At 36.7% G+C, this 24,926-nt stretch overlaps 2 protein-coding genes and 1 non-coding gene across 3 annotated transcripts in view; 1 reads left to right on the top strand and 2 right to left on the bottom strand.

Moving 5' to 3' along the window:
- Positions 1-9,343: 9,343 nt before the first annotated feature.
- Positions 9,344-24,653, bottom strand: Tmem167a (transmembrane protein 167A). The gene is made up of 4 exons (XM_021208645.2): positions 24,572-24,653; positions 16,464-16,573; positions 14,002-14,036; positions 9,344-10,433 (listed from the first exon to the last, which is right to left on the bottom strand). The coding sequence occupies exons 1-4, from the start codon at positions 24,572-24,574 to the stop codon at positions 10,363-10,365; spliced, it is 219 nt and encodes a 72-aa protein (XP_021064304.1). The 5' UTR covers positions 24,575-24,653; the 3' UTR covers positions 9,344-10,362.
- On the bottom strand, positions 15,857-15,991 carry LOC115065022. Its single transcript, XR_003844827.1, has one exon. It is a non-coding gene; the product is annotated as a small nucleolar RNA U109 (small nucleolar RNA).
- A 99-nt stretch (positions 24,654-24,752) lies between the features above and the next one.
- Positions 24,753-24,926, top strand: part of Xrcc4 (X-ray repair cross complementing 4) — a 201,735-nt gene continuing 201,561 nt past the window's right edge. The window contains exon 1 of the mRNA XM_021208634.2: positions 24,753-24,861. The gene's annotated coding sequence lies outside the window, so the exon portion shown is untranslated. The remainder of the gene's footprint in view (positions 24,862-24,926) is intronic.

Raw genomic sequence — 24,926 nt, 5'->3', positions numbered from 1 at the left:
CACACACACACACACACACACACACACACACATGCATACACACATGCACCTGCACACATGAAACCAAATAGTAATAACAAAAAGAACAAGGCAAACAAGAATCTGATGGTCAGAAAATATCAAGCATATAAAAATAACAGCATGGGATCCAAACGAATTTACTAATCTTACTATGGCTTTTCTTCAAAAGCATGTATCATAAACGTTAAAGAAATAAATTCACTGCTACTTTCCCCACTCCTGGATAAAATCATTAACATGCAAAACTACCCTTTTGCAGTTATATAATTGTATGTGTGCCATAGGTTGCATAATCTCATACCCACAAAGTTGTACTCTGAGGGTGTATAATCAACCAACCAACCAATCAATCAATCTTACCAACCAGTGTTCTTTTCTGTCAATACTGGATCTCATAGATTAAAAAATTATTAACTTCAGAGCTGGAGAGATGATGTCTCGGTGGTTAAGAGCATTGGCTACTCTTCAAGAGTTCCTGGATACAATTCTCAGCAATCACATGGTGACTTACAATCATAATCGGAGATCCAATTCCTTCTTCTGGTTTCTCTGAGGAGAGTGACAGTATAGTCACATCCATAAAATAAATAAATAAATCTTAAAAAAAATTAGTAATGTCAATGAAGTAAATAGATTCCCTCAGTATTATTTAAATTGAGATTTGGCCCCACTGCATTGTGAATGTGTAACAAACTAGACACAAAGGCCGTTAAGACATGTCAATTTGCATTCAGGCTGTTGCTCACAATGAATATGCCATCACATTCCACCTCTGCTCACCCATGAAGTGCTGGTGTCTGTTAGTCTATCTCCACCAGACTCCAAATTTCTAGTCTTTTTCTTCATCCTGGCAACCATTTATTTCCTACTAAGAGTTTCACAAACCAAGTAAACCTCCACTTTGTGAAATGTCCTGCAAAGCAGAAGTGGGTTCAAATATGGTGCTTTAGCTATTGAGTCCCTTTTTTAATGCATGTAGTACATCATACAGACACTCACGATGAGGAGAGGGAATTAGTTAAAATGCACTGTTCCCTATTTTGTTAAATGTTTATGAAATATAAATGTTAAGCACGTTTTTATAATTTGTGACTACAAGTTATATATTTGGCGAAATGTAATTATCCAACTAACCCCAAACCACTGAGAAGATAAGTAACGGTCTTCTTCACGTATACAGTTCATCCTGGACTCTACCCAGGCAGTGGAAATGAGGTATCATTTTTAAAGTACATGTGTGAAATTACTCTTGAAGACACTAATATGATTTGATTTATGCCACCTTTTAAGTATGCTATTTCCAGAGTGGAAACAATTTGTGATTAATACCAAACTTGCTTAAATAAATTACAACCTATTTTGGAATGCTCTGAAATTATTTTATATGGTAGAATGGCAAATTTCTTAACTTGTGCATAAATGTTTATGACATTGCTAGGTGGAAGGAGGATAAAGCTCAGGCTATTATGCCCAATTTAATTTGGTGAAACTAATTTAAAAAATCTTTATAGATGTATTTGCATAATTAATAGTACATTGTACTGTTACTAGAAATCCTTTTCTCTTAGTGCACATTTTGTACATTCGCTGTAAACCAAAGATTACAAAAGTTGTACCACGTGATTCTAAAGGAGGCCCATTGAACCCTTTCTTGAGCATGGGGTTTGAGATTCTGAGGAAAGTAGGAATCATCTTTTACCTAGTAATTCATGTCATTCTAGGGCAGAAATGTTAGTGTATGTCCTTGGATAACAGCAGATACTGTTGCTGATGCCAAGAAGTGCTTGTTGACAGGAGCCTGGTATGGCTGTCCCCTGAGAGGCTGTCAGAGCCTGACTAATAAAGATGCGATGCTAGTAGCCAGCCATTGAACAGAGTATGAGGACCCCAATGGAAGAATTAGGGAAAGACTGAAGGGTTTTGCAACGTATAGGAAGAACAACAAAATCAACCAACTAGATTCCCCTCACCCCACCTAGAGCTCCCAGGGATTAAACCACCAACCAAAGAGTACACATGGAGGGACCCATGGTTCCAGCTGCATATGTACCAGAGGATGGCCTTATCTGGCTTCAATGGGATGGGAGACCCTTGGTCCTGTGAAGGTTTGATGCCCCAGCATAGGGGAATGCTAGGAAGATGAGGTGGGAGTGGGTGGGTGAGCTCCCTCATATAAGCTGGTGGGAGGGGAGATTGGATAGGGAGTTTGTGGAGGGGAAAACATGAAGGGGGGGTAACATTTGAAATGTAAATAAACACACACACACCCTGTTCTTTCTCCAAGAGCTTTGTCCATAATTCAGAAACTGCTGGGAAATAGAAGTAGAGACTAGTATATAGCAACACTTAGTATAAATCCAGGGCTCTCCAGCCTGGGAATGATTTTGTCATCTTCTCCAAACCAGTGATGAAACTTTTTTTTCTAAATTCTACCTACCACTTGAACTGTGGTTCCCTGCTGCCATGTTGCCTCATGCACATGGATAGGAGCTGCATTTACCTTTTAGGCTGAATACCTATTCCTCATTCTCATGACACCTTTTGGCCTTTGTGTCTGTGACTGCATGTGCTTTATTGAAAGGAGAATGTAGGGAGTACAAAAAATGTGTCATCCATCAGTTTTGGCTAGGTTATGTGGATGAGAGTAGTATTTGCTCTCTTACAAGTTATATAAAAATTAAGCTCGATTTTAAGGGTAACATTTGTTTTCTAAGAGCCATACTTTTCTCTGATTTACATGATGAAAAGATGACAAATATGGATGGAGCAGAAAAGGTCCCCATGGGATAGATGGAGTGTTTCAGAAGAACACTTTGAAAGAAAATTACTGAGGAATGGGAGACACATGACTGAGGTAACAGATTCTGCAGCTGCTGATGGCACATGCCAGCACCAGTTCACCAGTATCTTCCAGTGACCACTTAGTGCCTTGTAACTCCATCGGGTGTGATGAGCAGCATATCCAAGACCATTTATCACTCTGTTAGACTTTTTCATAGCCCCTCTGTTTCCTGGCTGGGTTATTTATGCAACATTTTTCCACATGGGAAAGCCCAGCTGCTAAAGTTTTAGAATCAGGAATAAGAACACATTTTTATTAGCTCTTTCATCTTGTCTACAGTGTTTTTCTTCGTTTAAATAATGATAGCAGCATGCTAGCTCCTCCGCTGTAACTCCCTGTGCTTTTGGAGGGCAGAATGTTCATTTCTTCGTTCTGGAGTTCCAGAAGGAGGCTTTTATCACAATAGATATGAATTCAGCATGGAGGGCTGTCTAACTGCTTGTGAGGATGAATTCACACACCTGGATGGGAGATGTAGAGGTACCAACCACAACAGATAGATTTTCGGATTGGTGATACCAGAAAGGAGGCAAGAGTTTAGTACTAAAAGATGAGATAAAAGTGGCACTCTCAGGACCTTGTCAACTTGGTTACGAAGTATGTTTCTACAATTGCCTTCCTTCTACAGCTCAGGCAAGCATGGACCACAGCAGAGTATGAAATGTGTTCAGCAGTTCATACACAATACAAAAGACCTGCAGTTACTGTAATTTGCATGAGGAAAACACTTGAGCCTACAATATTCTATCTTCCCTTTGGTCTTTTTAGCTGACTGATGGGCCAGATCTGGTCAAGCTTAATATAAATGGTGCTGGTTTCTTTTCTAAGAATATCTGTTGTATGAAGGCCAGAATAAGAACAAAAATTGGTTTCAGTTCATCCGTAAGTATTTATAGCTCCAACATTAACAGTGGTTATACCATATGAACCCCTACAATTAAATCTTTCACATGAATAAGCCAGCATTTTTTTTTTCTTTTATGGCTCAAAGCCCTTTGATTTTTTTTTTTTTTTTAAATCTCCAGTTTACACCATTCTTTGCATAACTCTATGTTTAACTCCCTTTACTAGTTTTCTATTTTTCTATTACCTCAATTAAGGTCTTTTGACTACATCATTTTTTTTGGTTATAATCTTTATCTGCAGGTCTTAGCCTATCCATTAAATTCTTCAACTAGACTTCTGTGAATACCCCATGTAAATTCGTTCAGGCTCTCTTTGGTCTTCATTAGGGGTTTTGTATGTTTTTTGTTTCCCCACTCTCTGGGTCTTGTCTCAACCAAAACCTAGGTTCCTCGAGCAGTGTTTGTTTTATTCTACATTGACTATGCATGTCTGTTGTATGCAAGTTATCAAATGCAGTTTACCCATGAATGGAATAGGAAAGTCTGAGGACCCTAGCTCCTGAGTTGTTAATGAGATATCAATTTTCATTCTTTGATGGTCCTGAATAATATCCTGAACTCTATAGTTATCTCTGGTTTTTGTGACAGGTCATAGTAACCTCTTAGGGAGTGAAGGATTATCACAGTATTGTCATTTTTTTTCTTTTTTTCTATTACGTGATGAAACATTAAAGTCGATTTCTGAGAAGATAACTTGTGATTGAAATACTGAAAAGAATTACTCTATATTTATTTAGAACCATGACCAGACTTCGTGTGTTGATTTATGAAAAGGCAAGAACGATTGCCCACTAAGATCTGGATGTTTCCTCATAAATCCAAGTATTTTTAAAACTCCTAGCTTTGTTATTCTGTGCTGTGCACTTTAATTTCATACTGTAAACTTAACTTGCTTTATAGGTCATCGTTATATATCTTCCCAGGCTTAGTATAGGCCTTCCTTGTAACATTTAGTTAAAAGCGAATACAAGAGTTTTATCAAGTAATCGTAAGGAAAACTATGCTTTGAATATCTTTTCAGAGTGTGAACTGATGGATTCTCAGTATTTCCTTAACTTTAAAATTTCCAAGTTCCAATCTTTACCTATCACTGCGGGCCTGCAGATCAGTTTCAACGTTTGGATAGTACCCAGAAATCTTCCTACAGTACCAGCCTTCTCCAACCCTTTCATACCTTAAAACATTATTTCTTTTAAACAGTTTAATCTCTGCCCACCACTTTCCCAGTATTTAGCTTATGGTAATTTAGTATGTTGGAAATGACTGACAAAGTCCAGGTTTGAGCACTTAGCAGTAAACGCTCAATCTCTACACATTTGCTGCAGGCCACTTTCCTTTTCAAATAAAACTGAAACAGTAGTATCTGGCTATTATCCTGCCCTTGCGTTTTCTCATTCCCCATAGTATACCTCACTCTACCTTCCAATACTTACATCTTTATTTTTTCTTATCCCTACCCCCAATATTGTTTTGGTGAGCCTTGTACAAACACCCTCTGAACTGTTTTCCTTTCCTGCATATGTTAAGCTTAATGGTCTATTCCAATGCAATTTTGAATTCCTTTGAAAGAAATACAGTAATCATTTTTATATAGACTAGAAGCTACTACAGCGAAGTAAGGGAGGTACAGAACATACTTAGTGACCACGATTCTGTTATCCTAATCACCTTAGATTCTGAATTTAAAGCCTAGCTGAAGCCAAAATCATGCTACTCACTGCTTAGGTGAGACATCTATTTAGGAACAGATGTAAAAAGGTTTGCAAGTGTTGATTTCAACTTGCGTAGACTATAGTAAAAAGAGCATGCTTTCTAAAGAAAACAAAACAAACAAAAAAACCCCAAGCATTTCTCTATAATAATATTCCTCTATAATAATTATTCTTTAAGTCGTGTTAATTAGATGAGTTGTATTTCTAGGTTTGATAGGAATTGATATCTACAGGCCCTCAGATGAGATTAAATTTGAAATTTTTACTAATCAGTAACTGCTATTTAAATGGAGAATCAGATAGGTACAGAGACAAAATTTAGAGCTAAGATGAAAGGATGGACTATCCAGAGACTACCCCATCTGGGAATCCATCCCATCATCAGCCACCAAACCCAGATACTAATGCTCATGCCAGCAAGATTCTGCTGAAGGGACCCTGATATAGCGGCCTCTTGTGAGGCTATGCCAGTGCCTGGNAAACACAGAAGTGGATGCTCACAGTCAGCTATTGGATGGAACACAGGGCCCCCAATGGAGGAGATAGAGAAAAGTACCCAAGGAGCTGTAGGGGGCTGCAACACTGTAGGTGCAACAATATGAACTAACCAGTACCCCCTGAGCTCTTGTCTCTAGCTGCATATGTAGCAGAAGATGGCCTAATTGGCCATCATTGGGAAGAGAGGCCCCTTAGTCTTGTAAACTTTATATGACCCAGCACAGGGGAAGGCCAGGGCCAAGTAGTGGGAGTGGGTGGGTAGGGGAGCAGGGGCGGGGGGGGGGTATAGGGAACTTTCGGGATAGCATTTGAAATGTAAATAAAGAAAATAACAAATTAAAAAAAATAAATGGAGAATCAGAATTCAACTACCTCAGGGACAATTCAAGATCAGAACCAAAGCAGACCAGCCAAGTAATTATTTTGGCTTTTGGAATACTTATTTTCTACTGGTGGGAATGAAGAGATTTTTAGAGGTGGGGCCTGCACAGAAGTAGGTCTCTAGGGGAGGGCCTTTCAAAGTTAAGAGGTTGGCCTATACTGTAGCTTGTGGCTGGCTCCTTCTCAGCTCCCTGGTCCATTATGACTTTGAGTCCCTGCTAAATGTTTTTAGGGCAACTCCAATATGCCTAAGGAAAAAATACCTCACAATTATCCCCTCTTTGCTACTGTCTTGTATCATGGTCACAGTAACACAGAAACCATCACTTTAGATATTTAGGGTTTGTAAAGAAGCAGGATTGAGACAGAGTGGGTACACTTAAAATACCAGACAGTAAAAAACATCCCCCCAAACTTATCTTGAGTCACAATGAATGCAGATAAGCTACTCTAGTCATGACCACCCTCTAAGCTCTATGTACGGATCTCTTTCAATGTGATATGACAAAACTAGAAGGCTTTTGACAGTTCATTTTTTTATTACATAGCAGATGTATGAACTAACCAGAGACTAAGATGATTACCTCTTTTAAATATGAATTCTACTTCTTTCTACAAAAGGTACTGAAATGGCCTGTCAGATTATTTAGGAATTAGTTTAGGGCAAAGTGGAAATGGCATGAAGTTATTTCTCAGAAGTTAGTAAAGACTCCCTATAACAAGGGCGATCGCTAGCACCGTTTGATAACATTTATTATTACTAGAAGCTACCAAAGGAAGAGAAGAGCAGACCCTACGAATTTTCCATTCATGTTTTCAGATTGTAATGATAGAGTAACTTCTTAAAGGCTTTTGTGGAGCTTAAGTTCTTGATAAGTAGAAATATTTTCTGTATGTCCAGGAAATGTAAACTGTGCACTTTTGGGATGGGTGCTTGTTTTAACAGCTGGGGCTGCTTTTAGCAGATAGAATATGAGATTTTACAAGTTTCTGAAAACACAGCCTTGACTGGCCTGTTGCCTCTACAATGTTTACAAAAGTCTCAGGAGAATCTACTAGTGTATTCCTTAGTCAACTTTGCTCGCTCATAAACCAAGGGAGATTTTATTATCCTCCTGAAGGATTTGTGAGGCAGGATGGGAAAATCTCAACTTCAATTTTGAGGTAGGTAAAATACATGACTTTCCAGGATTTAACATCCATTCACCTTTATGGTGATGCCATACTTCACAAGTGCCACAACAAACTAAGGGACATACAATCCCTAACATAGAATTGTGTAAAAAAACACTGTCAAGTTCAGTTTAATTCATGATCTCTGAGAAGTTCTACCTGCAATGATTCATCACTCTTAATTTTTTTTTTTTCTAGAATCCTGGGATTATCTCAGTAACAAGTATCAGCACATTATACTTCATAGACATTAAATTTCATCTTTCATGTACATTATGAATACAGAGAAACAACTCATCTATTTTCAATGGTCACATGCCATACCAATTGTGTAAATGTTTCTTGAAAAAAATATTATTTACAAGTGTTAAATAATTTTCACAAATGGAGGCAAAGATTTGTCTTTGTAAACTTGGAAAAGTTAATTTATGGAATTCTGTGTCACCCTATGGTACAAGACTAATTTTATTAAGAAGATGAACAAATTTATTATAAATTTATAAATATTCTTACTAACCCCAGCAGGAAACACCTTGAATTGAAACATATATGGTAGTTTCCGGCATAAGTAGAAAAGGTATCAATAAGACACCATATTGGAATTTTAACTTTTTATAACTATTAAGATGAATTTGACATGTGTCCTTTTGACTATCTTGCAAGACTACCCAGAAGCAAGACATATCTCCTTGTCCTGTCAATGACACAGATAAAGCTAATCAGGAACCAAACACCAACATAAAACAAATGTGGGGACATGGATTAAAGATTCTAGGGTCAACAAGGTAGTTAGGAGAACATCTGGACATTGTCAGATCTGGGTCTTAGTGTTCCTCGCCCCCTAAAATTTGTGTTTACAGTCTGTGCAGATGCTGGCTGCCTGAAGTGCTTTACTGCTTTTCCACACCCCACTAACAAAGACAGCTAAATATTCTGTGGGCTTCACACCTCCCACACGACCCTGTGGCTTAAAAAAACAGCAGTCAGTGTTTGCACACCGAAAACGCTAATTGCCTTTCTTTATAAGATCCTATTATCTTTTCAGCTTTCCTACACCCCCAAAGAGCCTGTACTTTAAAGATCAGGATGGTGGGGGCTGGAAATACCTGTCCAGACTGCTCCGCATCTACATACTGTGAAAAGTTTTGTTACCATGCATATTTCAAGTTACCTACATCTTCCTCCAATTTCCACCTACATTGTCTAAAATGTCAAACTAAAGAGAACATATTAGATGATTCTTTATTCTCTCCACTTTTATATGAGATGCATGTTAAATTAGGAAAAAAGTTGACAACATTTCTGGAAAGGTTTCTGGAAATGTTGTTAGTGGAGATGAACAGATGGCCGCCCAGAAATCAAACTGAAAGGTGACTACTTAGTGTGCACAAATATGCTGACGAAGGAGTCCTACTTTTGGGACACAGTGAAAATCCTTGACCTAATACAAAGCCTAAGGTGAAATTCATAGTAGAATAATTATCATAACCTGGTTTCGAATTCAAAATAAAATAGACCAGTTTTAACTAGCTGTAGACATCCCAAAGATCTTTTTGAAAACAAACAACCCCTAAAAACCACCAAGTAAGCGTCCCTAGATGGTAGGCTAGACTACCCTCGGCAGCTTAGAACACTATCTCAAAGCTGGTGGTCTATAGCTCTGGGGGCCACTTGGGCTACACACTGAAGTCTGCAAGTTCAATGCTTTGTTTTTATAGCGACTTCACTTCTAAGAAAAAGTTTTTCTTTTTTCTTTTTCAAACTTTAAAAGGAGCAGTTAAACCCAGTAATTAGTTAATAAATGCTATATATAGTTTTCAGCTAGGATTTAATTCCTCTTTTCTTTTGAAACAGTAACTGATTTTCAGCTGAACTTGAAGAAATGTTGGACACAAACTTGTAAGTATCCTTTGATATATATGCTTCATTCAAGTCTATTCACATTCTGTGTCAAAGCTGAAACGTACTTAGAGCATAGTACCCAGACTAAAGCAGATATGAGATATTTATAACCTATAAAGTTACAAAAGAGATTCCAGTTCCAGATGACAGAACATAAACTAGATTTAAAGTACTGCATTAAGACTAGCACAAATACCACCTTTGGGTAAGTACAATGGACGTTCTAATTGGAAGCCATCACTACAGAGAACAAAGAATGCACGATGCTTACTTGCTCACCGCTCTAATGTTGCTTGTTATTCTAAGGTACTTTTTGTCATAGGGAGGCAGCTGTATCTCTGTGACTAAAGTCAACTCTTATGCTAAAGAAATTCAGAGTTTTGTTTAAAATACTTTAAACACCTGTAATAAACTACGGATTTGTCAAGAATAGAGGTACTCTGGTTAGCAATCAAAAGGGTTTAAATATGAATGCAATCCATAAGAACAGTAACAACAACAAAAATAGAACAATTATTTTTTCTCAATAAAAATAGGCCAGTCGCTAGAAGGTATCATTCTGTGAAGACATTATTTTGAAGCTCTAGTCAAAGGAGCCTGTGGAATTTGTCACTGGGTTTCTACTTCGTGCCTGGAGAACCTTATGAAAAGCAGTCCTGACCCAACAGAATGACATTTGCAGAATGTAATACTGGAGTGAGAGAACTGAGGTTGATGGCTACAATCACATTCCTGTGTACTGGACTGCTACATCTTAATTATTCATTCAGCTCATTGGTCCAATCGCATAAAAAATAGAGAACAGCATCTTGAAATTTATCTCATTCCATGTTCAGAGACAAATGGCTTAACCATTCTCCCCATTATTTTCTGGAGCCAAGTCCTTGTTTACAGTCTGATGGCAATCACATGCTGGTAGTTTCCAAAGCTACTGTATGAAGAGGATGCTGAAGGCCATCACTATACAGCATATGGCGACATAAGGACTCTTGCGTTCACCTGTTGAAGAAAAGAAGACATTCCTCTTGGTTGAATGAATGACTAATATGGATATGATAACGCTATAAGAGAGGGAAAACAAGGACCCAGATACAACAAACAAGAAGGTACATTAAAACTGCAGCTCAAGGCAATAAACTTAAGGGATCTAACCCAAATCCAAACCCATTCTTATCGTGTGCTGTATCCATGTGAGTGATCATGCCACAGTGTACATGTGGAGGTTAGAGGATAACTTCGGAGTGGATTCTTTCTGACTTGATATGAATTTTGGATACGGAGATTATTCAGCTAGTGCCTCTTTCTGCTGAACTTTGCTGGCACATCATGAGATATTATTATTATTCTAACTCTACTTTGTCGTTTGCAAGTGTGTACTATGTAGATGTCAATGTCATGTCTCAATGTAAAAGGGCTGGGTGGACATGGCTAGCTGCTAAATCCAAGCTATTTATGAGATTTGTACCTGAGAGCACCAATGCTGTGCCTCCAGAGCCAAAGTCTAGTTAGTTCTCTTTCTGAGATAAAGGGAATTTCTACCGATACATAGGAATTTCCTGCACAGCATTCATTCGTCTTTACACTGTGGTAGAGTTCATGACAGTTGTAGAGTTTAAAAAGCACTCTTATATGAAAACAATCAAGATAGCCAACATAGCCAATATTACCCATTGAAACAAACAGGCATTAGCTCCCCTTCTCTTCTCTGATACAAGTCTTTTACTTTTGATATCAAGTCTTTTACAGTCAAACATTCATATCCAAAATGTTTGGGATGAGAAGTTTGAGAGATTTTAGATTTTAGAATATCTGTCTAGATATCATTGGTTGGACATCCCTAAAAAACTTAGAAATTCTCTGAAGTCTGAAATACTGTGTTATCTCCATACTCAGTTTCTCAGTATTTCAATAAATAAAAAAAAAAAAGGAAGAAATTAAATACAAAACTTCTATAATGAGTCAATTCCACACTAGTTAAAAAATGTCTGTATTTGGAGGCTTTGCTTCGCCTGATCCAGATCTGATGTCAGCATGTGAAAACATCTTGCCAGTACACAGACCCTGTAAAAGAATTCAACTCATTTTAATTGTTGTTGTTTCTTTAGTAACTGTAAGCTGTCCTAATTCAAGGGGTACCAGGCGTAAGAAAGAAAGAGTCACACAGAAACAGCTGTGGAACATCTGGATTCTTTGGAAGCCTACAAGAGATGGCTCTGACTTACCCTCACTTCAGTTCTCCCATGCTGTCTAAATTGCATTTCCCTGTAACCAAGCTCCTTATTTCACCTTAGATGTTCACTTACCTGGCTTGCCAACTTGGAAATGTTAACCTTGACTTCCCTCATTAACTAAAATTCTCAAACTCATTTTATATTAAGAGCTTCTCCACTGAGCCTGTGTTGATATATTACCATATTTATATTTGTGTCTGCTAATGCCAAAAAATAAGAATATCATTTATATTAAAGTTGCAGGCATATAGCCAGGCATGTGATTGCTTATAGGCCCATCCTCCAGATAATTACCCAATCATTGTGGTCCACAATATTGAGACCCTGTCCTCAAATCTAAACCAAAACAAACTAAACCAAACCAAAACTAACAAAAATTCCAAGTTAAACCATACTAAAACAAAACAAAATAAAAAATACATTTTTGGTATTCTGAAAAGTTATATTTTTATTTGCCTTTGCCCTTCTCCCCCTCTTCCTCTCTTCTCAATAGACATTTAATAGACTGTCTTTTATTAAAGGAGGATCAATAATGTACAGGTTTTAGAGTAACATCCGTTCAAATGAAAAAAAAAAACAAACAACCATCATCATTCAAAAACAGAACACGCTGGTTCACGATGATAATCCATTAGGGCTAAAGTTTCATGAAACACCTCACTGATCCACAAACTTTATGTAGATGTTATAAAAGCCTGCTACTCTTCTTAGGGCTGGTATGCTCACTGCTTAGCAGCATCACAGTAAACACCAAAAGGGAGCAATTATCCCTGTACTGAGTTTTCCATCTGCTCAATATTAATTCTTGAGGAAGTTCCTTCTTCATCTTATGACTTAGAATGCTATCATTTACAGATGGGTTTCATTTTCATGTTTTTCATTTTCTTAAGAGATTGCCATGTGGTAGAGCTAAATGTCTTTAGTTGAACTTGAGTAAGAACGTTGTCTGGTCAGAGCTTGTGCCAGTGAAGCAAGTGAATGTGGAACAGTTGCTGTTGTTTGATTTGTAACAAGATAAGATGATCTGACTAGCTGTATCCCATTAAAATCACAGCTATTTTTCCTGGGGGGAAAAAAAAAGCTTTTCTTTGTGTGTGTCAAGAGTAGAGAGGAGCAAGTGCCTAAAACAAAGTGTATCAGCATCAGTGTCTCCAAACCATCTTGTTGAAATAAAGCAAATGATTTCAGATAATTGTAAGGAGGAACACTTGAGGAGGATATACACAAATGAACAAGCAAAAATAAAAGGCATTTATGTTAGAAAAACACAATATTTGAGGTTTTAACCACAAACAAAAGGGCACTTGGGTTGGTTGCTACATAAAAATTATTCACACATCTAATTCCTAATAAAATGAACCAAAGCCATCTCAACAGTTTTCTTTATGACTTAGAAGCTTTACATTACAGAGATGGAAACTTTTTCTCTGCCATCTCTCTCTGTAGTACATTCAGGTTCTTTTTTTGTTTTTGTTATTTATTTTTTTGTTTTGTTTTTTCGAGACAGGGTTTCTCTGTATAGCCTTGGCTGTTCTGGAACTCACTTTGTAGACCAGGCTGGCCTCAAACTCAGAAATCCACCTGCCTCTGCCTCCCAAGTGCTGGTATATTCAGGTTCTTAACCAACTTGGTCATGGCAATTCTCTTGATTAGATATATTTACTTTTTCAGGGTGACCTACCTCCTAGACAGGTGGTTTACACTTACGCTATGTGCATTAGGCACTGATGGTGGAAATCTATTTCTCTTCCTTTTTTTTTTAAACATTTCTTGTTATTTTAGGGTTTGTTGTCATTATTCATGACTGAGTACCAGACAAGTCTCTATACAAACCTCTTCAATAATCATGTGTGGTAAGGAGAAAAGTAACCATTTCAAGTTGTACTCTGAGTTTCACATGTAAATTATGGGATGTGCACCTTCGCCCTTATGCAAAACAAAAATTTTAAAAAATCCATCAAATGTTTCAAAATCCTGATTTGTAAATTAACAAAACAGCACACATGATCCAGAAGAGCATGGTATAAACAGGTAATACAGATAATTGTTTGAATTTGCTGTAAGCTCACAAATGCATGGGATCTGATAACTAATTTCAGTAGGGTTTCTTCTATGTTTTGTATGTTCCTGTCAATAAAATATTGCAGTCTCCAACTACATCTAGTTTTAAGAAGCAGAAACAAAAACAGTTAGTAGAATTTGGTGAACTCTTGCAAAAGTATACAGAATTAAGAATACTACACTTGGGAAACAGACCTTTGATTGCCATTAGCATAATATAAATAAAGTGGCCAATATTTTATAGTTGAAGAAATGGATGGAGATTAGATACTTACCAATTCGGGCACACTTCCAAAATATTCCCAAAAGTCTGCACAGTATAAAAAAAGAACAAAACAATTATTGATTATTGAGAAAGCCAAGTATTTCTGTTAACATCACAGAGAACATTAATTCTGTATACTAGATTTTAAGCTGTGATCTTTGTTCCACATCTGAAATGTGCTTGTCTGATATTGAGCCACCACTTATTTATGAAAACAGAACAGGATTCACTATGAACCATCACTAAACAGAAGCAACTGTTAAGTGGAATACATGTTTACCATAGGTCAGAATTAGAGTATATTAATATGAGAGTATATTAATGTGAGACTCTTATAATTTATATAGGGAGTCAGTCAATTAATTCATTTAACTTCAAGTTCCTTAACACTTTCAAAGTCAGAAATATTACATGTCAATTTGAGAATTAATTTTGAGAAAATGATAGATGAAGAGTTTTTTTGATGAATTTTTATAATATAATAGATTTATTTATTGCAGAATATAGCTCTGTGTTTCATTAAAATTGTATAGTCTACGGAAAGTTCTTACCTGTGCTAGTCAATAAGCAAATATACATAAATGTGCAGCTACATTGTTAATATAATGAAAAGTATTAGTTTAGGGGAAACCAAGTATATGAGCTTATTAAATGTGACAATTAGAAGACATATTCCAGGAATGATAATTAAAATAAAGATGCTCCTTTTAATTCCATGAATAAAAAATTTGTGAATTAAATACATGTACATATAAATGGACATATTTATGTGGAATGCAAAAAAAGCAACAGCTTTGGTAAATGAGCCATCAACACAAAAATTACACAAACAGCAGATACTATTTTGTTTGTTTGAGATATTACATATATCTGTAACTATGTTTATATATTTTTATTAACTGTATTTATAAAAGAATACTAGTTAAGACAAATCAATTTTACATATTCCTTATATTAGGATTGGCTCAATAAAAATCACAACTTAAATTTCAGTGATATTTATAATACTTTTTCCTACAATGAAATACATAATTAATGAGTCATTACATGTGAAGAGAAAGCTAACAGGCAAATAACCCAAGTTCTGAAAATAACCTAAGCTAGTAACAAGGCCAAAGTGTGCTTTAACTCAGTCCTACTTATTGTGTGACTGGGAGGAGGTACTTTATTTCTTTAATAACAGCATCTATGCTCAGAGGATTTTGTATGGAATAAATGAATGATTAGATAGTCTTTAGAGCAGTAACATGCAATGTTAGGACTAAAGGAACAAGTGACAGTATGGTATTCAGAATTCGCTTATTCTCCACGAAAGAGTCAATAACTGTGGTCATCTATGCAGAGTCATGTGTGTTTTGAGTCTGGGTACCTAGGGGTTGCAATAAACACTAATGATTTAAAGCTATACAGGTTGACTATTTATTTATTTATTTTTAAAAAGGAACTTTGTTAGTCACTAAAACCCACTACAATTTGGTGCTTAATTACTATGGATTGAATGTACATGCATATGCTGACAGTACTATGGGCTTAGGAAACTAGGAAAAATGTAAGAAGCAATTTTCCAGTATTGCCTTTTTCAAGATCATTTTCATCATCGGAAAATGAAGTTTAATTTAAATAATAAAGTCATCAAAAATGTATTATACCAGATATTCAGGGGTCTCCATCTAATCTGGTATATACAATTACAAATTTATAAGTCTCAGAAAACATGTAAAGGAAAAAGAATCTAACAATTACTGTTATAGACAAGTAGTATATATATTCTTATCTATAATGCAATAAAATTGTTTTCAATCACACAGATGACTACATTAGCTCATATTCTGAAATATAAAAACGGAAAAGCCTTTCCAGGCCTTTAGTGTAGGAGAAATATACTACTACTCAACCTCTCCTATAAGGTTGGTAGCCCTGAGAACTCCTTGATCACTGTAGCATGTTATGGATACATTCCTACTCCCCAAGAAAAGAGAGGCAGACATGTCCACATGCAAGCTTCCGTTTGAAGGAAAAACTCCATGATAGTACTGGAAAAGTAAAAATACTCGATTATAACTTGAAGTTATTATTCTTTAATGATGAACTCCTATTTATCAAGCCTTACATATTATAATTCCACATTACTAATCAACTAGAATAAAGTGCAAAACATCATGTATCATAGCTCAGAGAAGAAGGTGACATAGGGAAACCGTGTCTCCAAGGTTAACAGGACATTGCTATAATAACGAATGGATATTTAGTATTTTACCAGCAGTTGAATAAATCCCCTCTGATTTTGCTCAGTGGGTCACACCAGATCATTCTTGAGATTTATTTAGTAATTTAGGAAGATACTGCAAATAAATACTGGTGCCTTAAAACATGAAGAAAATGTAAGAAGTTACTGAAAGCTGTTATAAATAGAATTAAACTGCCTAATGATTTTCATAGTAATTTACACTTGATGTCTTCACTGTAACATACCCAGTTTTATTTCTGTCCAGGATGCTGGGTGCCAGGGATCGGATATAAGCACATGTACATATAAGCAGCAAGATTACAGTCAATAGACTCTGAAAATTGAAAATGGCAGACTATAAAGAGAAAACAAAAAGAAAAACAAATTAATATCACAGAAGATTCCTATGCAAAAAAATGTTAGACAATTCTGCATTACATGCAAACAGGATGTTGTAAAACATGCAATCCAGTATCATAAAGTCTTTACAGTATACTTTCCTTCCATTTTTTTTAGGGCAGAGAATATGGGAGATACAGTAGAAAATGTAAGCTTAGGAGCTTAAATGTCATGGATGTCATGGATTCAAAACGTCCAAGCAAAGTGGACTCAGTATACAATTACCACAGAGTGTTCAAGACACACAGAGGCCTAAACAATAAACAGTGTGGTCTCCACATCAACAGTGGCTGGCTCTATGACTCTAGGGCAAGCGCTGGCCTCTTAGTCTTCATTTGGTATTTACAGATCTGAGCAGACAAGGAGAAAGATTAAATACTGACTAAAGTTTCTTTCACACAAACTTATTGCCTAGGATAACCATGTTTTAAATTATGAGATCATGTTCCAAGCCCTGACAACTACTACAATTATTAGACATTGGTGAAAGAAAAGCACCTGCCTTTTCTTTTCACTGTTATTTGTTAAATAATAGTTCCTTCCAATCTAAAAGTTAAAATAGGAATCCTAAGAATTATATATTTAATTAGGCAAACAGGAAATCATATGCTTCACATCTAAATAACCAACTTTGGCTCATTCTTCAGTGTCTAGATCATCTTCAGGAGCAACGAGTGCTCTCAACTGCTGAGCCCCTTCTCTAGACTCTATGTGTAGCTTTGTCAGAAGTCTCCTGGAATCCACCTAGCCTCCCTCTGTATTTCATACACTTCTTTTTTAATGCACTAGGCTACTCCTGAACTAGAGATCCTTCTGCATTTGCCTACCAAGTGATGGGAGTGTAGGTGCACACCCAAGTTTTCCCTTAGGAAGCTTTTCTCTATGCCTCCCATAGCAATAAACACTTTAATTATAAAAGTCACTCCTTAAGTGTGAACACTACACTATTTTACTGTCTCCAATATCTGGCCACATATCTAGCACAGTGCAAATCCAAAGAGGTGATTTACTAAAAACACTTTTAAGATGCAAAAATATCATGGTATATCATAAAACTCTTCTATTATAAGATGTGTAAAATGCATCAATTCCATTCAACAGTCAACAGTATGTCTACTTAGTTAACTTAGAAGCATTTCTTAAAAACCAAGAGGAAGCTGTCATAATTATTTTTCAAAGGTAAAATTGCTACTTATAAATCAGGCTTAATTGAAAACGTCAGGAGAAGCTAGTGATAAATGGTTATAAGCTTCAAGAGAATTAAGAAATGTACAGGGAATGATTATCAACACACACACACACACTCACACTCTTTCTAACCTTCAGGCACATTAACCAAATGAAACACAAAACAGCAAAGATTAGTATCATAGGAACTAGAACAAAACCTTCCGATTTCTAAACTAAAAAGGAAATGTACTACATTAGGATCAAAGGAAAAATCTTAAAGAAATTAGGAAACTGATAAAAGTTCTTATTAATATTCTTTTTACATATTTTTATAAATAAAAAAATGACTAAAAAATGATTGCCTATTACTTAGCAAGTTGTGTGTGTGTGTGTGTGTGTGTGTGTGTGTGTGTGTCTGTGCGTGCACACACACACAAATATGTATTTGTACTTGCATGTGTGTTTGGAGGGCAGGGGTTGGGGTTTTTTAAGGCAGATCCTTCATGAAATCTGGACCTTCCTGATTTGGTTGAACAGGGTGGACATCGAGTTTCTGAGTCTCCTGACTCTGTTTTTCCAGCTGTGGGATTATAGTTCCACTTTTAAAATGTAGGTAAAGGGGATTGAATTCAGGTTCTCATATTTGCCCAGTAAGCAATCTACCAACTGAGTCATTTTCTAGCCCCAGTTATGATTAGTGACAAAATATGATTAGTGACAAAAACCTTTACACACAAAGTATAATTGTTGGGCAATCAGGATGCAAGATGTCAAAGTTGGCATAGGTTTAGCTCAAAATACTGATGCAAAAATAGGAGACTGTGGATGAGTTTCATTAGTGAGTTTTATGGTCTGAAAAAGATGAATGGAAAACTTTGTTTTTTGAGACAGGGTTTCACTGCTGAAGCCTGACTGTCCTGCAATTCAGTGTAGACCACAGTAGTCTTGAACTCACAGAGATCTGTCTGCCTGTCTCCCAAATGCTGAGATTAAAGGTGTGAGACACCACACAAACATTTGTGTGTATAATCATTTACAAATGAAAGCTGTTTATATGTTTACAGCTTTGCTCTGGGGTCTAAGAACTCTATAATTTAAACAAATAACGTTAAATGGCAAAGTTTTTCAAATGTACTTAGACTCTGTTCAAAAGAGTATTTTCTAAGTTATGGGCATCAGTCTGTTAACTAAAACATACCTCTTAATGCTTAGCATAGTTGTCTACGGACACAAACAAACTAATTTCTGAGTTAAGAGAAACAGAAGTACTATTTTGTAAAAAATTAAAAAAGTGACTTTCCATATGAAAATGTTAATAAGAATGAAAGCTAAATAAAGAAAGCATCTCAACAAAATACAAAGATGCAAAATCTATTAACAAACCAATTTATTGATAAACCAATGTAGACTAGACATTTTGGAAAAATAAAAGGACAAAGCTACTTGTATTATCATATGAAAGGCCTTGGCTATAAAGGCCTAAGGCAATTTTTACCTAGTATTCACATCTAGCACTACCTAGAACGCCAATATTTTAGGAAGTGCCTAACTTTGAAGAGGCTCACTCTTTGAACAGGATGTATTATTCTAACTCATTCTAGGACAATAATACATACATTTTCAAGAGGGCTGTATAGCTGAGAGTAGGTAAACTTGCTAAATGAGAACTGCAGATACTCAACTACTTTACAATTTAAAATAGTAATTACAAGACATGCTAGTTTTCATGGGACTACAAGTATAACTCTTGTGTGCTAATTTGCTAATTACTAACTTTTTGGGGTCTTTTTACTTTTTAAAATCCATGGTAAGATATGTAATTTAAATATACAGATATCAAAGTACAATACAAAACCCTTCACCAGGTTCTGACCTCTTTTCATTGCTAGAGCAATGGTTCTCAGCCTTCCTAATGCTGTTACCCTTTAAAACACCTCCTCACGTTGTGGTGACCCACCAACCATAAAATTGTTTACGTTGCTACTTCATAACTATAAATTTGCTAGTGTTATGTAGTGAAATGTAAATATCTGAAATGCAGGATATCTGACATGTAACCCCAAAGAAGTGATGACACACAGGTTGAGAACCACTGCTTTAGGGTAACAAGATGATTATTGTTATTATACAAAGAGACTGACTCCTTTTTCACACACAGACACGTATTTATACAGATTTTGTTTTTAATAGGATGCTGACATAAAGAACACAAAGCCAATTTCCCATAGAATACCTTCATTCTTTTTATTAATTTAGGGCAGTGTCACATTTATTGATTCATAATTTACCTATACAAAAAACTTTCTTTGTTTACCCTGCTTATAGGCACAATGTCTCCAAGCTTCACACCACTTCTAAGTGGTGTGCAATGGCTACATGAAGCTGTTCTTGGACATTTATGATTCTTGAACAAGCTCAGAAACACTGTGCCAGAGCAACTTATAAATCACATCATGACTAATGTCTGCTCATCTGCATTATATAAAGGTTGATCAAATTTGTATTTTCTAAAACATCCTTGTTAAACTAGTCAGCTCACATCTCTTAGATGAGTTATGGAAGATGTGAATTACAACTTAGGTTCTCAATGAAATATCTGCTCCTATTTCTGCTACAAATTTGGGGGCATAAACCAATACAAATTTATGACTACCTAGTATTTCTAAAGTGTTCTATACCACTCTGACATTTTGACATGTAAGTCACTGATTCTGTGGCTCTGACCAACCTCTTCTTATCTGTTAAATGTTCTTGTGATCATATTGCTCTCTCCCCTCCAGGATTATCTTCCAAATGAAAAATTGGACTCAAAGTCTCTTGTCACACAGGATTAGAAACGCATGCATGTTTTGTGTGGATGCATGTATTGTTTTTTCAGCGAGTACATTCTCTCTACCACATCTATAAGCGTTTCCTTTCCTTAGAGAAGGATTAAATGCTATTCCCTTGAATCAGGGCTGCCTGCGGCATGCACTGGAACATGATACCTACGACAAGCGTAGTGACCCTTAGGCTTGTGGGGCTTGAACTTAGATCGCTGAGAATTGTGCTCCTCCTTTTAAAACACTGTGTCAGTGGCTCCCAAGTTATTTTCTCTTAAGCTCTTCACTTATGGCTCTCCATTGCAGCCTTATCACCAACCACAACTATCCAGACCTTCAGACCTAACTAGAGCTTCCAAGAGCTTGGAAAAGCCATGCTTGAGGAGTTAATGCAACCAGATGAGAAGCTACTCGACAATCTTTTTGAAGTAATGTACAATTAAGTAGTGAAATAACAAAAGAAGTTCACAGTCATTCGTATTTCTAGAGTTTTTTTTTTTTAAATTAAAAGATTTAGTTATTTATGTATATGAGCACACTGTGGCTATTCTCAGATACACCAGAAGAAGGCATGGGATCTCATTACAGATGGTTGTGAGCCACCATGCGATTGTCGGAAATTGAATTCAGGACCCCTGGAAGAGTAGCTAGTGCTCAACCACTGAGCCATTTCCCTAGCCCCCTCTAGAGTTATTCTTGAATGCTAAAGTTATATCCTCCAAGTTTGGATATGGGAGCCTGTTCAAGAATTATAAATAAAAGCATCCTAGACATTTGTTCGTAGAACTTTTTTCAAAAACCACTCCTAAACATTGGGGGCTGGGTCTCCAATAAACAAGTACAAAAATAAATTAAAAAAAAAAAATCACAGGCACTTTTCACCTGCAATGATTGTTTAGTGACAAGACTTAATGGACAGAAAGGATATCGTCTTAAGTTACAATATTTTCATTAGTATTGGATCGCTTTGGCTCCATGCAGACTCATTTAGAATCAGCAGAACAAAATGTTACCTTGCTCCCTAAGTAAGAGGTTTTTTGTCAATAACATTGTCTTAGGGCTTCAAATGTTTATTGTTCACATTTAAAATAATTTTTTCGGACATTAATCTCTTCAGTTTAACTCAACTATACTTTAAAATTATGAGTTAAATACCAAAGACAAGAATTTAAAACACTAGCTAATAACACTTACACTTACTAATATATACTTGTTTGTTTTACATAAAAGTAGTTTATTCTTATCTCAGGAGTGAGAACGCAGAATCAACACCCTTAACCTAATCATGGTAACATTTACAGCACACCTGAAAATTGGGTCAACATTTTATGATTTACAAACCTAAGTCAGGTCAGCATTTTCCAGCTAGATTTTATTAGACAGAAGTCTACATGTACTATTATCTTTTAAAAACAAGAGCCACAGAAACAGTGATAAGTACTAGTCTGCAAATACAAACACATGCTATACACACAAGTGACCAAAACTGACTCAACACCTGTCTTTGAGTTTATTATACACCTGGATTACTTAACACATAAGTTTATTGTTGAATAAATGAACTTTCCTTGCCAGTTGCATCTGATCTAACTGGTCCTGTTTCACAACCTTATCTCCTCACTTTCCACTGCAGAACTTTGGTTGTGAGTCAAGCGATAGTTCAGAGTTCATGAGTCTCTCGAAGTGTCAGTAGCTATCTGGTCCAAAGGTGGAACCAATATTTGATTAGTAGTTTTAAAATGATTGAAAAGATATTCTGAAGGGAAAAAAGCAAATCCTACATGAAAAAAATGTACTCTGCAATCAAGAAAATATTAAATAAAATCTAGGTTGTTTGGTAAGACAGAAAAGCTAAATGCTGGGTGTTGGTTACTCACTAGAATCATTCAATGCTTTAAAAAACAATCCCCCAAATTTAGACTTAAACTATAAAGATACTACAGTCTCTAGGAACTCAAAGTATTTTTTTGCTGTTAAGCACTCTGAGAGAAGATCACTGCCTCTACAATACATTCCTATTAACCTTATACAATGGCTTTCAGAGTGAAGTTCATAGAATGCTTTCATAAGGTCATAATATAAACACATATGCTTTTGTACTGTTATTTTTACTGTTAATACAACAAGAATTACGGTAAAAATTTTTGTCATTTTAACTTTTCTCTCATAAACCTTTCTTGGATTTCTTCTGTGATTAATGGCACACTTGACCAGGTGAAAGGTCCAGAATATAAAGACAAATGGAGCTGCTAAGTTTAATCTTTAACTGCTATGCCATTTATAACCAATATTATTTTTGGGCAATACACTTACTATTTTATATGTGTATCTCATGGCCCAGTAACATCTCTAATAAAACACCGCATACATTTTTTTCTTACAACACTTAAAAAAGTAAAACATATAGATTTAATACTATCACACATCCTTCCAAAGCCATTCTACACATGTAGGAATACATATAATTAACCCTTCAACCTTCTAATTCCAGTTACACACCCATATATTTAACAAATCATAGATTAAAAAAATCTGGAGTAGAAAACTGCCTATCTTCATGAACACACCAGTCACCTTTCCTGTTACCACTCCATAGAGAGTTATAAGATAAATCTGAGGCCTGGCTTTACTTACTAGGTATTTGATCCTGGACAACTCAGGTTCCCTACTTTTCTCTTCCTTTACTTGTAAATATCTCAGAAGTCAGGAAATTAATGCAAGACAATGCTTAGAAACTCCATTTTGTACATACCAAGTACTAATAAACAAAAGCTTGCTATTTTTGGAAAAAGTTAAATGACTGTCCATCTTAAATTATCTTGATTTTATCTAAGTAGGAGAGGATGTTAAATGTACCTTTGACTCTAAGAGCAAAGTAATTCTACTTGCTTCTAGGTAAATAGGCAAGAAAGCAATTTTCCAAGTTCTGTAACTGCTTATTAACAACATCCTTTTGACCAAGAGTATATTATCTGCAGTACGGAGTAAAAAAACAGGTTTTAATGGACTCAAATTCAGTATCTTCTAATCGTAGAATGTGAGGTCTAGTGGGGGTGGGAGAATCCTGGCTGCTTCTGAGATGATTAACATAAACATGCTTTCTCTAGAAATATAGTTATAAATGGCTTCTAAACTCACCTAAGTGATAGTGAAGGGAGATATGGCATTTACCATAATACTGATAAGATGCATTCATAGATCTTTAAAAGTTAATTACTAATGTCTACTTTACTCAGGGGCTTTCTGTTCCTTCTCCTGACCTTTGTTGTTGTTGCTATTTGTGATTTACACTGCAAGGTTTTCTGAGGTCTAAACTATTAAACAATAACATCACACCCAGGAACTCCCAAAGTGAGTGGTGGTCTGCCAGTAAAGCTCAAGTTCCTACGAGACAGATCCGCCTTTGCAGGTAACTCAAATCATTAAAAACATTCGTTTGCAATGAAGTGTCATTAGAATTGAAAAAAACGATAAGGGAGGGGCCCTAACTCCCCATTGATTCAACAGGTAAAACGGAAGCAGTAGTGTTAAGAAAACCGGCAATCCATTAATTACTACAGAAAGATGCAGGTTGGGTGACACATGGAACACATAAAACAAAGGGGGTAAGGGGGAAACTGAGACTCCAGCGTTTGAAAGTGTATATCCGTCCAGATATTTGTAGCCGACGGTAATCGGTTTAGTGGAATGTCACCGCAATTCCACTAAACAACGCAGCAAGTCGGCCTCTTGGCGAGGGGCCGAGTCCACCACCCGGGCTCTTCCTAGGACTGTTGGCCTGATGCTCCGGGATGAGCATCGGGGGCCGAGTGACTCCCGGCCCGTGCACCCTCGGGTCCCCGGAGAATCACGCTAGCGCTAGGGCTCCCGCGCCCCACAGCGCCCGCACCATCCCCGCCGCCCCGCAAGAGCCGCGGCCTCGCCAAGAGACTCAACCGCGGCCAGGAAGCCCAGGTTCTTACCATAGTGAGGCCGGTGCTGGTCCAGCCACATCACCCTTCCGGGCCGGGGCGGAAGAGGATGCACGGCCGCTCGGCTTCCCGCTCGCTTCCAGCGGTCCGGTTGGACCTATCGCGGCGCCTCCGCCCAGGCCGCACCATCCAGACTTCGTGATAGGCTTCTGTTACCGGAAGAGGTGGGACTTGGCCAACGACTCGCAAACCACGGTATTAGCGGATTCTCTCATTGGGCGCATAGGTTTATCGCTGGTGTGCACAAGTTTTTAGAAGACCGGAAGTGGAATCACTGAGAGGTAGGGCCCGGAAGTGGCTGTGGTGTCTTTCCCCAAGCAATGCTTTTTTTTTTTTTTTTTTTTTT

Source organism: Mus pahari, chromosome 11 (genome assembly GCF_900095145.1).
Source record: "Mus pahari chromosome 11, PAHARI_EIJ_v1.1, whole genome shotgun sequence".
In the NCBI taxonomy this organism is placed as follows: domain Eukaryota; kingdom Metazoa; phylum Chordata; class Mammalia; order Rodentia; family Muridae; genus Mus; species Mus pahari.
This window is presented reverse-complemented; position numbering and strand designations above follow the sequence as displayed.

Coding starts and splice junctions, on each gene's coding strand:
- Tmem167a (XM_021208645.2), bottom strand. Junction 14,037..16,463: donor CTGGACAGAAATAAAACTGG/GTATGTTACAGT, acceptor TATACTGTGCAG/ACTTTTGGGAATATTTTGGA. Junction 10,434..14,001: donor TTGGAAGTGTGCCCGAATTG/GTAAGTATCTAA, acceptor TTTCTTCAACAG/GTGAACGCAAGAGTCCTTAT.